This window comes from Struthio camelus, chromosome 3, assembly GCF_040807025.1.
Source record: "Struthio camelus isolate bStrCam1 chromosome 3, bStrCam1.hap1, whole genome shotgun sequence".
NCBI lineage: Eukaryota > Metazoa > Chordata > Aves > Struthioniformes > Struthionidae > Struthio > Struthio camelus.
Genome location: NC_090944.1, coordinates 111,682,499 through 111,699,722, shown reverse-complemented (window position 1 = coordinate 111,699,722; position 17,224 = coordinate 111,682,499). Strand labels below are relative to the sequence as shown.

General features: G+C 38.6%; 1 protein-coding gene across 9 annotated transcripts in view; it reads left to right on the top strand.

The window, feature by feature from the left end:
* The window catches only part of MTA3 (metastasis associated 1 family member 3), a 159,515-nt gene that overhangs the window by 128,712 nt on the left and 13,579 nt on the right, over window positions 1-17,224 (top strand). For 4 of the 9 annotated variants that reach the window (XM_068939692.1, XM_068939691.1, XM_068939687.1 and 1 more), the window contains 3 exons: window positions 302-456; window positions 4,884-4,911; window positions 7,280-7,420. The exons of 1 other annotated variant lie outside the window; for it this stretch is intronic. In XM_068939692.1, coding sequence (XP_068795793.1) covers window positions 302-456; window positions 4,884-4,911; window positions 7,280-7,405 — 309 coding nt within the window. In that variant the 3' untranslated portion in view covers window positions 7,406-7,420. Of the gene's footprint in view, window positions 1-301; window positions 457-4,883; window positions 4,912-7,279; window positions 7,421-17,224 lie in introns of those variants that run through there. 4 more of the 9 variants (XM_068939686.1, XM_068939689.1, XM_068939688.1 and 1 more) reach the window with 3 other exon arrangements.

Genomic DNA, 17,224 nt, shown 5'->3' with positions numbered 1-17,224 from the left:
GTGAATTCTCTCACAAAGCCCACAGGTTTCTGTTGCGGAACTGCATTAGTCGTGGCCTTGGTTTGTATCTCAATTTCTCTTTGTACAGAATGGCATGAGCAACAGTTATTTTAGTTTTTAAGGAGCTCCCTCTGCAACAGACAGTCAGAGGATGTTATCTGATTCCCAGGGGCTTGTTGAAGAAGAGTAGCTGTTTTTTTTAGAGCAACTGTGTGTAGGCTGCCCTTAACAGCAGAGTTGGTTGACAGAATTACGCTTGTTCTCAGGCAAATATTTTTCCCGTTTTTTGTTATGATTTCAGCATGCTGCTCCCCATGTTCATATGACTAATGGTAAGGCCTTGCAAGCCAGTGCAAGTGCCATTAAGACAAGCACCATTCCAGTGATCAAGAGACAGAGGCAAAATTGGCTTGATGCTTCAGATGATGGTTTCTTTATAGCTACAGAAGAGACCAGGTAAGAGAAACGAAAGCTAAGCAGGGAATGAGGCTTCACGGTGTACGTGTTATTGATCCACTATTTGAACAACAGTTTTTGTCATTATTACTTGAAATTGCATTACAGTGAAGAACAATGGCACATCAAAACATACACCCAATTTTGCATCTCTTGTGTACTAATACAATCAGCATTACACTAACAAGATTTGTCCAGTCATGGCACTTATCTGTAGCAAAGACTAGAGCTTTTTAATTATTACTAATTGTAGATCATATGCAATGAAATTTTAAGGCCTCTCTGATCATTCAGCAAAACTTAAATGAATCTACAACACATGTTGCACTCTAAAGTTTTCAAAACCTAAAAAAGAACATATATACAGTAGACAATAAAGGAAAATATAGCAGATACCATCTCTTCCAGGATAGAAATTTTGTGAGATTTTTTGTTTTGTTTTCGTTCTTTAAACAACTAAGGTGATTGTCTTTTTCGTTCTCCCATTTACAAATTAACTGGTATAGTTTAATGGACTCCTGTTTTTCCCAGAAGAATCTGATACCACAGAAGTTGCTAGCTTTCTGGAGGCCACTCTTTTCCTTTCTTCGTCTGTTAAGATCTGGCCATTCCTTGGTTTAATTCAGACTGAGACAAGAGGTTACAGTCTGTTCGTGTAACCTGTGGTAACCTGGCATATTATTTATAACCTTGCCTAAGTTAAGCAGGATCTTAAGCAAGAGGATTATTATGACAAGTAATATCAGACTGCTCTTCAGTTGCATGATTATTTCACGAACCTGGAAAGGTTGGTGGTTGAACAAAATGTAAATAATAAAATGAGGGAAGACAAACAACATAAATATGCACATTTTCCTTGATTAGCTCTATATTTAGTTCAGTTTATGGTAAATGCTGCTAGGGAAGTCAGAATGCTAGTATGTGACAATTTGGTGGCTATTTCAAGTTCAGTTAAATACGATACTTTATTTTTTCTTTTAAATGAGGGATTCAAGGATTCAGAGAAAGTGCTGGAAGGATGTTGAGCCCTTAGGCTTCTGCTTCACATCTGGCTCAGGTTGCCAATAGTCACTATTTTCAGAATTGTTTGATAGCCTCTAAGCTAAGAGCTTAGTAATATCAGACTAAGCCCTAGTGGTTATTCTCTCTGAAAGTGAGGCTGCTCCTAAGCCACTGGTTTAGAATTTTAAGAATTTGGAGGGAGATTTTGTGTGTTTATTTTAATAGAATTAATATACAGAGGTGCCTGTCGAAGGTTAAGATGAGCCCAGGATTTCTCTCTCCCCATTGATCTCAGAAGTAGCCCAGATGACCGGCTTAGACTAGATGTTTCTATCCTAATTGTCTGAACTAATGTGAGATGAATCCTGTCTTTGGAAAACACTCATGCATGACAGCCCTGTCTATTCCCATCCTCACAAATCCCCCTTTGACGCCTCCATGGCCATGGTCGCCGTTTCCAGCCAGAGTTGAGGTGTGGCAGCAAGGTGAGAACTTGTACTGCCTTCGTCTACCCTCCAAATCAGTTAAAGTTTAAAGACTTAACACCTGAAGTGCCTTTGTATGAGGAACTTAGGGCAGTTAGACCTCAGTGACACCCCTTCAGAAAAGGAGGTTGTTTTGAAGATGGACACTTGGGCCCATGCTGAAGAAGTGCAGCAGGGAACGCTCAGGGATTTGCACTGGTTGAGCAACCCTGTTGTGACGTCCCCCAGTCTGACAAGAGCTAACACTGTAGGTCAGTGCAAGTACGCGTGCATGCTTCTTCCTTCTGCGATACCAACACACAAAGAGCAATAGTGCCTCGTTCATACTCATCTTCAAAACTGCGACTGAAGGGAAATGGCAATTTTTTGAAACACCATTTCACACAAGATCTGTTCCTTCTCTCTCACAGGTCTTTTCTGTTTCTTTTTTCCCATCTCATCCCAGTTGATTCCTTACCAAACTCAGGGGCTCTTTCTCCTTTCTTACCTTTTCCTTTGATTCCCTCCACCCATATTCCAAGATTATTTGGAAGAGCTCATTCTCCTCTCAACTGTCACGTGCCTCCAGCCATTACAGCTTGAAGTGGAAAGCACCGCTTGATGACAATTGAGTGGGGGAAGAAGGGAGAAGAGGAGGGAATAGGCATTAGTCCCTTATGTTCCTTTAATGACAGGAAGTCAACCTGTCCTTTGTTAGGAGCACACATAGCCCTGCCTAGCTGTGGCAGGTTTGACTGCAGCATGACAGCAGTGGGAAGAGATACCTGAGGAGGAGGGGGCTTTGAAGAAGCAACACAAGAATTTATCCCATCCTGCCATGGCTTGAGAAAAAATTGCTGCCCGTTTGCAGCCATTAGGTGTTTAAATATGTGCTGAGCAGTCTGCTCAGGAATAATCATCCCATTCAAGTCAACGCAATAGCTTGTGCTTTAAGGCCCACGGTTGTGTATCATGCTGCTTCAGGATCCTGTCTGTTTTGTGTGTATTTACTCATTAAAAACACATACAAAAAAGACATGCTAATTACTTACAGCCTGCAAAATGAAAAATATTTTTGGATATAATGTTTTGTTTGCAGTAATAGATAAAAATTTTAATTTCTCTATCCTAAAACATTTTTCTTTATGTAGTGAGTTAAAGTTTGCAGTGCATATTTCCATAAAATATCAGATTTTTTTTCTATAAAATATCAGGTAAATTTTGTAAGATGTTTAGTTAAAAAATCATGCTGCATTAGTTGGTATATATTTTCTGAGAAAATAGTGTAATACTATGGCTGCTAAACTAAATGAGGTGCTATACTAAATGAGGTGCTAATCTATTTCATGCTAGCCAACCCAAAGATGCACAACGTATGAACAGTCTCTTTTCATCCTGTGTGTCTAAATTTTGTTACCCGTCCATAGCTAAGATGACTATATGTATTTATGCCTTTAATCCCATTTTAGAAGAGAAGAAGTAATTATCCTCCTTGGAGTGGACTTAATTATATTAAGTTGTAATGTGCATCCTCACACATTTAAACGTTTTAAAGTTGTAGCTATTTGAAAGCATTTTCCTTTCCTGTTGTGCGTTAGTGCCTGCACACTCGGGGGGGGAAGTCAGCATAACTCCCATTTGCATTCCCTTGTCTCCAAGCCCAGAGGCCCCATCAGCATGGTGCTGATGCCCCTGGTTGGCTTGGGGAATGGGCAGAGCACATTTATATCCGCCTGCATGTTAATACCGTGAATGAACTGCCCAAGTGAGTTTCTTGCTATACGTACGTCATTCCTAAATGCCCACTGCCATGCTTGGTGAATCTAGCCAATACATCTGTAGGTTCCTGGTTTGGCTCTTTCATCTGTGGTGGCAGACGGTTCTCTCCATCCAAAAACCTTCCTGGCGCCTGCTCAAGTCCAACTCACTTGAGGTTCCAGCCCCTGCGGTCAGTTGCAGGATCAGGGCAGGGGTTAGTCTTCACCAGAAGAACAGGTGACGCTTCAGGAACACTTAGCTTGACAACATTGCATCATAACGTTGTGTTAAACTTTGCTGAATTTAACATTTTTTCTTACGCTTTTTGAATGAAAAAGGAGTTCTCATTATTTACTGTGAAATAACTTGCTCAAGATTTTATTCTAAAGTGCAAAGTCTGTTTACACAGTTCATTGAAAAATCACTCTTTAAAGAGCCTTGCATTTATCACTGCTCACCAAGGGAGTCTCTTTATTTTTTTTTAATATACCTCAGTATGAGCCGCTAGGATTCTTCTAGCACCATGTGTATACTTAGGATCAACCAAAAGTCTTATAACTGTAAAAGAATTTTGTTCAAGGACGTTGTACTAAATCACCTTCACTATAAAAAAGCTTCTTGGATTTTATTCCTTTCTGTTGAACAGCTGTAATGCAGATTTTGCTGTAGGTCATGATGGAAGTTCAGTGTGCAAATGACTGCATTATGTGATGTTAGATTCTTCGTTCCATATTACCGTTCTGGGATTTAAATGATGAATAAACAGGACAATTCATATTACATTTTCCAGATGTCTAATAAAAATGTAATATATCAGCTTAATATTTGTTGAGTTATATAAGACATGATCATAATCTATAAAGAAAATTAGTATAATAATTGTTGGTTATCAAGGAAAATGTGTCTGCTGGTTAAAACTTTACGTTCCAGTTCTAGGTAAGAAGGGTGTATGCGGTTTTTGTACACATGCTCTGTCCATAAAAGAACACCACATATGCATGCTAATGAACGTATTTGTTTAGGGGCACCTAAGACATTGTGTAGAAAATGAAATTTTTTCAGCATTTGCATCATAAGAAATATATAGAAATGTTTGGCTGAATGGGTATAGCAGCAGATGCCATATGCTTTCCCTTCATGGGCCAAAAAGCATATTTGCATATAGAACTACTGTTGAATGACTCGATGCTTGTTTCCTTTCAGTGCTGAAGCAGTTAGAAACCTTCTCACGGTAAGTGCAACTCTGTTGGGAATGAGTTAACTACAACTGTTAAAATTAGAACATGATCTTCGGTTGTTAACGGCAGACATTGCTTCCTTTTTGCTGATCAAATAAATTTATCTGAGATGCACCCCATGGCAGCATTATATAGGCAATTTTTATATTCTTCACATAATGTTCTTTCTCTAAAGTAAAAAGCTTCCCTTGATTTGTTAAGATACTATGTAAGGATTTCACAATTGCAATGATGAAGTTATCTGATACCACTCATTTTTATTTATGCATGGCCCCTAGCACACACTAGAAGCTTAAAACCAAAGTTGCATGTTGAGAAACAAAGAAGGTGTGAGGTTGATATGCTAACTTTGGCAAAATGTTGAGTCTTGCTTTGTCATGAGTAGTCTGGTTCTCTTGCAGAACTGGGAGAGACTAATTCCAAAGCTGACAGCCCTTTTCTGTGCTTCTGCATATATCACTGGTGCCCTTAGCTCTGTCAGTATAAACCCTAACCTGCACCTTTAAAAGCAGACTTCAAAGTCAGGTACACCAAACTCTGATAAGTATTACCAATATTAATAGTTGCGTATATCCTGCCATTGTCCCTTCTCCCTTCACGTAGGTTTTAATTTATGCTTAGACTAGGTCAGCTCCAGTGTTTGAGTTTTACCACGTGCAGCGTGTTACTGAGAGAAAAGGGAAAAGTGGAGGAGTAAGGCTTCTGCTACCTAGGGTCCATATTACAGAGCATAGGTGCAGGTGTAGATCAAAGTCAAAATTGCAGCGATAACTACTTTGTTTCTTCTGCTTCAGAAATGCAATTTCATATCACAGAAATGCTCATTGTCATGTTTCTTTTGTTTTATTTGTGCTCAACTAAAAAATTGTGCCCCAAAGAAGTGCTTTTAACATGCGTTTAGAGATGACCTCTGCTTTTCACAAAAATGAGGCCATTTGATTTGAATTTGGATCTTGTTTCTGAACTTCACCATGTTAAGATTCAGAGCATAGTGCATTTTCACTCCTTAACTTGCATGGAGCTGTGGCCATCGGACTCTGATCCTGTAACTGACTTGCGTGAAGATGCACGGCTGCACCCTTGGAGAATCAGTTGCAAGCTTGAGTGTGTTATACACCAACTACTACCCTCTATTCAAAAATATCTATTTCTAAGGATGTACTTTTCTGTCTCCTTTATGTCTGCTGTATTATATAGTTGTCATACCTCTTGAAAAGTAGGATTTTAGAATTAGAAAGTATCCCTTAGAATTATGTCTAATCCTCATTGATAGGATTATAAAGATCTCATTCATTGGCTACAGCTGAGTACAGTTGAGCTCACAGTCATTTCTAGTCACTGTGACAATACTGCAGATTGGAAATTTTGGAAGGAACTCTCCTTGCTCCAATTTAGGGGCGGTCCAACATAGCTACGTACTGTTCCAGATGATATCTAGTCATCAGAGTAAAAATACATATGCTAATAGTTTGTATGGGCTATTATTTTGACCTTATTTCATGTGGACTACTCATGAATGCTATGCATTGTTCACATTTTATAAATTGTAATTCTTCCCTCAGCCCTAGCTGAGGTACTATGGGGGTATAGAATCATAACCAGCAGTATAGAAACTAATAATCATAATCTCTTGCCATTTGTTCTTCATTGAGCAGTTTTTATGGACCTATATCTGTTTTCTTTCACAATTCATTTACATGTGTTATTCCTCTGGCTCCTTTTACGCAGCCTACTAAGTCAAAATAACACTGCTATGATAGTGCTAAAGGTTATTCACTCTTAAAAGCAGGACTGCCTGAAAATCTACCTGAGTTGAAGAACGTGCAAGATCTTGTTTTTTATATATCAAGAGAATGATAGATATATACTCAAAAAACAAACCCAGAACAGCAGCATTTCACCTACTCTCATTTAATGCTGAACAGTCAGTTCAGTATAAGTTATACCATTGGTTAGAGCCTGTAGGATTAAAGTGTAGATAATGATAGGTATTTTGCTTTTTCAGTCTCCTGAACAAATGAAATACAGTCATGCTGCTTTGGAGCTATGTACTAATCTTCTCCTCGTAGTTTAAGGTAAAGTTTCAGTGCCAAGCTGCTCATCCTGTTTGAAGCTACATGGTAAGGGAAGCTTTGCGGTAAGCTAAATAAGCACTTGGGAAAACTAAATCCAGTTCCCTGCTCTGTCACAGATACATGTGAGACCTCAGGTAGGTCTTTTAAGTCCATATCTCAAAGGCCTAACCCCTTATATCAAAATGAACAGGGTGCCTAGTTCTTCATTTTTGGAAGATTTGGGGATAATTCTCTGTGTCTCTGTTCCCTGTCTGAAGAAGCAGTTAATAATACTTTATTCTTTCAGAAGGCTGTTGTACACGAAGCAGGTAAGAAGCCTTACAGTGGAATCTTCTTTCGAAGAGCACTTCTTACCCTTATTGGTAATAAAACCTCAGGGAAATGCAGTTCACAGAAGTCCAGAAGCTACTGACTGAAACTGGTTGATTTGTTAGTTTTAGAGGTGTTGGCGCTCAGTAGCAGGTGAAAATTCATTGGTACACAGCTTCTATAGTGAGAAGCAATGAGACTGAAGCTAAGAACGGACGGTTGCAAATTACCTGGTTACTGCTGCCTGAAAAGTCACACAGCTGAATCCTGTACAGTGATCTTGTAGGATTCTCCTGTTGTAAGCAGAAATTCAAACATGCAGCTTGTTGTATGGTGCCTTAGATACCAAACTGCATTTTATAACTGCTTGGAGCTTAGATATGGTTAGTTCATATGACCAGGCTAAAGAGCCCTGAAGCATTCAGTAGGGTTACTCCACCATTTGCAATCACCGCTGCTTTCTTTGGCAAGTCAAAGTCATTTCATGTTCAGACAGCAACTGCAGAGGTAGCCAAAGCATCTTATATTTGGGAAAGGAAACGTAATTTCTGAAATGAGACTATTTGCAAAAAATTGTTGTCGTGGGAAACCTGTGAAAAATAAATTCAAACTGAAATGAAACAACACAGTGATGGCGATAAATGCATTAAGGTTTGTCTTAAAAACAGATGTTGGTGGAAGCAGATCCTATATAAATACTTAACTTTTTTGGAAACCTCGTTCACTTTGTTAGACATTCCAGACTCAGTTCATCAAAGCTTTTAGATGCATGTCGAACTCCCACTGAGTTCAGTTGGTCAGCTAGAGTATGTCCGAAAGGCAGTAATATACTTCATACATCAGGTGTTAAATTAGGATGTCGCACAATTCTTTTAACGTGTTTTCTTCCTAGTAGTAGACAAACTTTGAACTTCCTGCAGTATGGTTGGCCACTTCAAAAGCTTTTCCTTCAGAAGCTATCTTTTGTGTATGTGCAAAGGATTTGATGTAGCTGAACCCAGTCCTCTTTACTGGATGTTTTACATAAAGGTCTTGGGGCTGATCTTCGTGTTAGCCTGCTGCTCAGCTTTTCTCTAAATCCAGGTCCCCGTTGAGAATGTGTCATCTTGTAATACTTGTTCATCTTCTGTTGGGGGAGTTGAAAGCAATTTGTTTTGGAAGAAGAAGAAATTTTTACTATAAAGAAACATCTGTGTATGTGAAGCCAGCTTCTCTATTAAAGGCCTTGGGAACATACAAAATAACAATAAAAGTGTTAACTTATCAGACAAGCGTAGTTATCTATCGTCTTTAAATATCAAAGAAAAGATAAATCTCTAGATAATTTTATAGATGCTGTCTAGAGCAAAGCACAGTGTAACACTAATTCAGGAGTACAATTAGTCTCCTCCCACTATTCCTATGTGGCACAGAAGCTTATCACATTAAGTCTCAGCTATTCATGATCAAAACCCTCAAACACTGCAAAACATCAGTCTTTCCTTTTTCCCTTCTTAAAATTTCTGTTCCATGTGAGCGATAGTAATTAGTAGAAGCTGGACACAGAAGGGTTAAGAATTATTTTATTTGAAGGCAGAGAAATACACAGCAATAATTTGCATGTAGATATAGGAACTAGTAAGTCCTTTGGTGAATACACTGTTGTTAAAATTAAATGCCGAAGATGATGATGAGGCTATATTGAATATGCTGAAAATATAATGGCAATGAACTTCACAGTCTTAAAATTCATACAGGCCTGACCGCTAACTTTAATTTACAAGTTGTCCTTCTTTTTTGGATTCTTTGTTTAAATTTATAATAAGAGGACTTAATTCTGGGCTAGTCTTATATTTTAGTGTATACATTTAATCCTTTATTCTTTTGTATTTTTTCATCTGAGAGGGGTTTTTTTAAAAACACGTTAAGATTTTTTATGTATACAACCCTGTGGTATTAATGTAAATGAGGCTGCTAAAAAACAAATGGTAGCTGGTCCGTCTTTGTGAAAACTTCCCTAAGTAACTACATACGGATTTTAAATGTGAAATACTGAAGAGAACTCAGTGTCTGTGACTGTGAAAGCCAATCATAAAGATAACTATCTGTTCCTGTCAGACGTTTAAGGAGGCTGGTTTCATTACTTGTGCTATGGATAGCAGCTAAATATTTACCTGACAAAATACAATAGAAGGGTTGTGTTAGTGGAAAAAACACAGATCTGGACTTTGGAAGTTCTTTCCTTGCCTCTGTTGTGTGCTCCGAGATACTGGACAAGTCGTTTAACCTCTGAGAAGCTCCAGTTTTTGTCTGTAAACTTGCATAATATTAATGTATTGTATTATGAATGTAATATATTGCCTACCCCTAAAGATGTTGTGCAGTTTTTAATTTAGCACTCCAGCCTATATTATGAGCTACTGCAATGAAGAGTGCTGCCATACGAGTGGAGAGCAGCGTAAGTGTCAGAAAAGAACTTTAACAGACGTTGGGTATTTTGAATGTTGAAAAAAAAATCTAATCTTTGATATGAAGATGACCATAGTATTTAGCATATCAAGTCATTCTGAGGCAAAACTTTCCCCTACTGAATGCATAGTGCAGATTTCCAGTCCGTATTCTGCATAGGAGTTTCTGTATATAGAGTAAATATTGTTTATGCAAGAGATTGATGCTGTGGAGTAAGGCCCTTGAGGTGAGGGCCTTACCATTCTGGTAAGAATGATTAGTTTTGATTTTTCCATTCTTGCTTAATAGCAAGCAGCCAGGATGCCAAGAAGCTCTTCCAAAAATACTCTATTCTACCATATTATTCCAGGAAAAGTATATGCATTTTTGATAAAGAGAAAATATTGTCAATTTTCTTGAGCCCCAGGTGATATTAAAAGCTCTAACGTTGTAAACCCAGTGTTCAGGCCAAAAACCTCGGATGAAACGTATCCTGAAGTAATCATACAATGTAAGAAAAGAAACAAATAAAAAAAGGACTATAAAAAGCCATACAAAGTGTTTTCTGTGTTGAAACAATTCTTATAATAAATAAAATCATACAGTAAAGTAGGGGTGATGGGGTGATTTGAAAACAAAAAAAAGTATGATGAGATGCTTGAAAGACAACAAAAGTAGATTTTTTCCCCCTATGGAGCTTTTGCTAGAAAAATTATATTTTTATATTCTTTAATTTCTATCTTTAGGATTTTGTTTTGTTTTAAGCAAGGTATATAATTGTGAGCTTCCTTCCACCTTTAGGAATGACCTGCTAGACCCTGTCTCACCAACACACCTGGCCAGTGTATACGTAACTTGAAGGACATACTAGAAGTCAAATGTATCCACATGATTGAAACTGACAAAAAGGTCTTTTTGAATCTTTATTGGAATACTGAGACTAGTCAGTTAAGATTTTCTGTCTCCAGGGGTTTAAAGATACTTAGTAGAAAACACTATTGTTGAAAATACTCAACTTAATATTTAATGCTGATGGGCACACGACATTGAGTGCTTGCAACCTGAGGTCAGAAGTCAGGAGCTGCATGTTCTGAATCCTTGGATTGTTTGGATTCTTGAATGTTTAGAGTAACAGTGGAATTGTGAACTAATATGCAAGATATTTGGGGAACAGTTGAAAGTGTTGAATTGGGTTCTGCTCTCAGCCTGTCCTGAAGCATCTGCTCTCTATTTTCTTGCCTAGCTCAGGAAAAAAAAAAAAAAAGTATACTGCCATGTAGGTAATATTTTCATCTGAGGGTGGATCATGTTTAATCAATACACAGAAGGACCGTTCTTGGGAATGAAAATTCCTATTGGTAAAATACAGAGCTGTGCAGCGTGGGAATTCACTCACGTTCCACTAATATAATTAGTGGAAATAGAAGAGTTGTTTTGAGATCCTCTGGCTTTTCTGTGTGTGAGCCGTAGAAGGCTTTCTGGCTCCTTGGATTCCCAGAGTGCTTATGTATTGCCAGATTTGCAGTGATTTTGTGCGCGTGTTGATGGGGAGGAGAGGTTAAGTAACCTTTTCTTTAACCGAGCAGGATTCATGTCTCAAAATGTCTAGAAGTCAATGGTAACTAAGGAGAGGCTAATTGAGCTCAGATAAGGTGAAAAGCAGCTCTCCTATAGCTCAGGTAACAAGCTTGTCAAAGCCCAAGCCATTGTTTTGTTGTAAGGCGTAGGAATAATTTACTCTTTACCCATTCTACTTAGTTTTGCTAGATCTCATCAATGTTAATAATCTCTGCTAAGGTGAATGCTGTGGTCAAATGTCATGACTCCACAGTCAGGCCTTTCTTCCCCCTTCAAGGGGAAAAACTCTGCTCTTGTGAAACATGGCTTAGTGTGTGTCGATACAGTAGTCGTTGCTGTATGGTGTGTAAAGTGAGATAATGTCACTGCTATGATAATAAAGCTCCATCCAAGTAGCAGTGCAAATCCTGAGCTAGTTAATCTGTGCTGAGCCCTGTAGAGCCCTATCATTCCTACCATCTATCACAACTGGTTTTTTTTTTTTTTTCAATTGTGCTGCCTGCCACAAATCAGAGGAGGATGGGAAGGACATCTGATAGAAGAAGAGAAGGGAGAAACATAGTGTGAAATGGATCCTAAGGAGAGGGATGAGTAAGGCAAAGAGATCTCACTATTGGCTGTACTTCCTCCCCTTTATATAGCATATCCAAAATGATAAAGGTTCCTGTCCATCTTTTGGGGGAGGAGAGATGATAAGGTGTTATTGCTGGGAAATAGAGATGTGGTTGCTCGTTATGAATTGAGGTCAGAGCACTGCAAGCCTTGCAGTGATCTGATCTAACATACTGAGAGACCATGGCTGGATTTAGAACTGAAGCCAGAGGTACTTACCTACCTGTGTTAAGTGTTCAGCTATAAGAAGTGAGTCAGAAATTTTGTTATTGCACAGCAATATGGACCAGGAATGAGTCCGTGGAGGTTGATGTAGGGAGAGATGTGACCTAGGACATATCTATACTCTGGAGTCAGGCACATATCTGCTGGCTTCATCAGCGGAAGTCTGAAACTGGAAGCAGCGGTGAACTGCGCATGAATATAACCGATCTGGCTGTAATAAGCAGTCTCCAGCCCAAGAGTTGTATGGTTATCTTGTTACAGCACTATGCCCAAAATAACACAGCTGAAAGAAAGAGAGCATTATCTGCTCCATCTAATTGGAGCTACACTGCTTTATGGACATGAACTAGTAAATCTGCATGGTGGCCCACTGGGTGGGCTGGGTGGTTACTGCTAGCTTGTCCATGCTCCATTGCATGATCTGTACAGACCCCTACAGGTCTGTGAATAAAGGGAGCGAAAGGTAAGACTGTTAAGGTATAATGCAGGCCATCGTAATGAATGTTTGTATTTGGTGCCCTTTTATTGAACCATGCAGATAGCTGCAAAACATTGCCAGAGGCAAATTACTCAGGTTCTCCTTCCTCCTAAGCATCATTTAAAACACTATCAAATACGTAATTGCTCCATTTTCCTTCACATTACTCTGCAAAATGTAAGCAGTGCTCTATAGGACGCTTCAGCCTGTGTGTAGAGCTCCCCTGTTCTGAAGTCCCCTGCTGAAGCCGCAGTGGATAGTTGTCCTTTTGAACTACCAATAAGTGAAGAGGAGCATGAAAGCTACAAGGAAACAGGAATGCAAGAAATATGTAAGAAGAATTAGATATTACATATTAGAGTCCGATTAGATTAGGTGTTAAGATATTAGATTTGGAGTTCTTTCATGTTGCTTTTCATTTACCAGTAGTTCAGAGAGAGCTTATTTATTAAGCAGAGAGTGAGCAAGTCAGTGTTGCACTGAAACTGACCCCTTGCTGTGCCATGCTTGCCCCAGCTATCTGCAATAAGTAAATTTAACTAAAAGACTCTTGGTGATAATTACCAAGCTCACAGATGAACTGTGAGAATAATTTCATTGCTGACTGTTAAGACTTAGACCCTATCATGTGATGACTGCCATAAGAAGCGTTATAAATAGGTACTGTCATAGAGGTTAAAAGACAAATTGTTCTCAGTTACCAAAGTACAGTTAAAAGAATAATAATGCCGAGAATAATACTTTGTACCTCTTTAATTGCTTCTGTCTGAACATCCTGAACCACTTCAAAGTCTTAATGGGTTATGTCATTTTCAGAAAAAAGGTAAGCATGGAAAATCTGTTGGACAAGGTAATTTTTCCAAAAACTATGCCAGTTATGTGCAGTAAAATGGGATATAAATCATTGTAATAATGGGTAAGAGCCCCATTGTTCTAGGCACTATACAAACACAGACAAATAGATGGTTTTTGCTCCAAGGAGTTTTTGATTTGAGTAGGTAAGGAACCAGCAGCCAGGAGGAAGAGACAGAGAGGTGGCTTGTCCCATGTCAAAATGCAGGTCAAGGCCAGCACAGTAAAAGGAGCCTGTGCTGTAAACACCTCACCTGGGTTTTTCCTCTCAGTAAAGAAGACATTCAAGAAAATTGTATTTACTGTTTTACATATCGATGATAGCTATGAATTGTTGCTCTGAAACACAGAGCATCAGAGAAGCCCTCAAGGTGGTGTAATGTTTGAAAATACTCTCTTAAGCTGTTCAAGATGTTCTGACGTTGCAATATGTAAATTAGCTGGCGTGTCTGTCAATTATTCTTCACAGAGAATAGTTTTGCTCTGTAAATATTGATGCCAAATGTGAAGATAGCCATCGGCAAAGGAAAAGGCTTCCTTACTATGAGGAGAAAAATCAGGCAGCTCTTAAAACATTTACATGATGTTGGATTGCCTACAGCAGCACCTCTTGCATCTCAGAGGTTGTAGTATTCTAGCTGCCATCTGTACTAGTTTTACGATGTAACTAAGTGTCTCATGGCAACTGCTTTCCAGTAGCCTGATGTTTACCAACACCCTACTGATTTGTTTTGCAAATAAACATTTCACCAAGGAGCTTATTTTTAAAAGGTCTATCCGCGTTAACCTGCTTTTGCCTTCCAAATATGTATCTTCTAGTTACTTTAATTTGGAGGATAGATTCAGACTTTCATGGAATATAGATAAGCTTTAGCGTCAGAGCGTGCAGCGCCTATCAGAGTGCCGAGTTAGAAAATAGCTATCTAAACCAACAAGCCCAATGGGCAGTTAAATAAAATATAGCACTACCACTCCTCATTTCCACGCAGGTAAAAATGTAGCAAGTGCCGTGAGTCAGGCAGTCTCTTTATATTCTTTCTATATTCTTATCTATGAACCTAAGGATCTGTGCTGTAGGTTCATCCCAGTTAAATTCTCTTGGAGCAGACTCAGCACTGCACACATTTTAGTCTTTTGGTTTGATTAAAAAACCTGTTGAAATTAACAGAAAGATTTTCAGCCACCTAAGATAGTGCCCTCTCTTGTAATTTGATTCATTGAATGGATTTGGCGTACCTCTGCATACAACCAGCCCTCAGGGAGAAGAGCTATAATGATGGCTAATATCCCCCCAAGAATGATGTTTACTTTTTAAATAGTTGTTTTTGCTAACTGGCCTTGCACTCAAAACTGACGTTGCAGAGTTTACATTGCCCTGGAGCAGCAGCAGTAGCTTCATGAACCGTTTTCTAGAAGAGTCCCTCGGTTATCCAAACTACAGAATATGGGAGACTTTTTTTCTTTTTTCTTTTCTTTCTCCATGTCTCAGTGGCCACACTGATTGCAAGTTTTGCATAAGATTTATACCAAAATGCAGAATGCTGCCTTGCCGTATCAAAACTTGCATAAAACTTATACCGAAATGCAAAATGCTACCTTGCAGTATTGATGTCTCAAACCTCACTTTCTTCCAGGGTGGCAATGTTTTGTACAACTGGCAAGTTTAATTCCTGCTTGCAAATGCCAAGTTATACCAGCATACTTCACCCAAACCTATAGATTAGGTGGAATTTCAGCCATGACTCTCTGGTGAATCAGTTCTCCCTTACGCCTGATAGCTACCTATTCATATACTTTGCTGCCATCAGCAGCAGTTAGGTAATGAGATATTTCAAAGCACTAGGTCCTTGTATATAAGGATGCTATAGGAATGGTGTCGATATGAAGAAGAGTTTGGTGAAAATACCACACTCACGCAGGTAGAGCATCAAACATGGTATAATGCACTTCAGCTTAAAATTGTTTTTATAGCCAGGTTTGTAATACTTCCTTTATATGTTTGCAGTGGAAATAGAGGATCAAAAACATTTCTAGGCCTTGATATTTTGGAAGGGTTATGGACATCTCAAAAGTGTGGGGGGGAGGGGGTGTCCCCCTTCACAGGAAAATGTTTGTTTCCATTTATTTTCAAAATAAAGCTTGTCAACTTCTAAAATTTCAGTGGTCTTTAGATGCAATGAATCTCTCAGAAAAATCTTCTAACGTAACTTATTCTAATAATTTATTTAATATTACTTCTTATACAGTGTTGGTGTTGCTGTGTAGAACAGTCTCTCTAGTCATCACAACTCTGGGTGTAACGCGGAGGAGGCAAGGCTGATGCACAACAGTTTATATATAGGAGCAGTAGCAGATACGGCTAATGTCCGCAGAGCTATAACAAACTACACCTTTAACTGGTATTAGAACAGGCTTGAAAAATACATTTTTTACTAACAATGCCCGAAGGTCATTTTTATTTTATTCAAATTTAAGAATTGCTGCTTTTTTAATGTGTGGCATAATTAGAGCAGGGATCTTTGCATCAGCTTTTACAAATTAGGAATTTTGTTACCAGCTGCCATATTCCTGAGAAATCTGGACATCGCAACAGACTATATAGGCTTGTGCTTAACTTCACCAGATGGTTAGTTACATGGCATTTGTTTAGTTCCTGAGGAAGGATTGGTTCACTGAAATTATTTGCCCGAGTAAATTCAAGCATGATGTAAAGGCCGTCGACAGCAAAACAGTTGTTTCTGCCCTGTAGATTTCAGTTTATGTATAAAAGTTGCAAAGGGAAGGTAGGTCTTAAAACAGTATGTGTGCGGCTTTTGTACATTTCTGTATTTCCCTGAATAGATGCCCGGGGTCTTACTGCCGTGGCTAATTCAAGCATCGTGAGGACATGCAGAACTGTAGTCTTATTCCTGCATTAGCAGCAGTGCATCACATTTGACATAAAAAAGAACCCGGTGGGCTTTATATACCAATCACCTATTAAAAGTCATCAATTTTCATAGCTTTGGTCTCAGGAGGACTAGAAATACAATGCAAAGGCTTTTAAGTGCTCTTTTAATTAGCATTTCAAATGAAGCCTTTAACGCATCACACTTCAAGCACTTGCACAAAAATCAAAGGAAAAAGCAGGGGAAAATGTCAATTACTCTTTCATAACAACTGCGAATGATGTTATCATGGCTACAGATATTAAAGTCATTTACTTTCCACCACCAAATAAAAGCTCTACGTAATTAAAACATATGGCTGAAATTAACTGCAAAAAGGGACAGGAAATTGAACATTAAGGGTGACTCTGCCCTTAATTCCCTCTTATCGGGGCGGGGGAGGCAGTACTGAAGCGTTCTGAGTGAAAGATGGACTGGCAGCCTTATCTCTGAATTACCTGCCTTTCATCAGTCACTATTACCACCTGCCTGTTCAGGTGTTTTAAAAAAAATGCTGAAGGGTTATAAAATTCGATTAGTGGCTATTAAAAACTTGGACTATATTTGGATGCTAAATTCTTCAGAGTAAAGAATCAGTTCCCTTCCGCCTCTGTGTTTTTGCAATGAAAAGAACAGTTGGGGCTTTTAGTAAAACGATGGTTCAAATATCACGTTTAATGAAGCCCATGGAAATTTCTATTCTGTTTTTATTGTTTGCTTGATGTAATGCTGATAACCCCCTCCCTTTTTTTTTTTTAGCCTTTCTTCATGCTGGTTTTGAACCAATACTTAATGAGATTAACTACATCTTTTTACTTCTTAA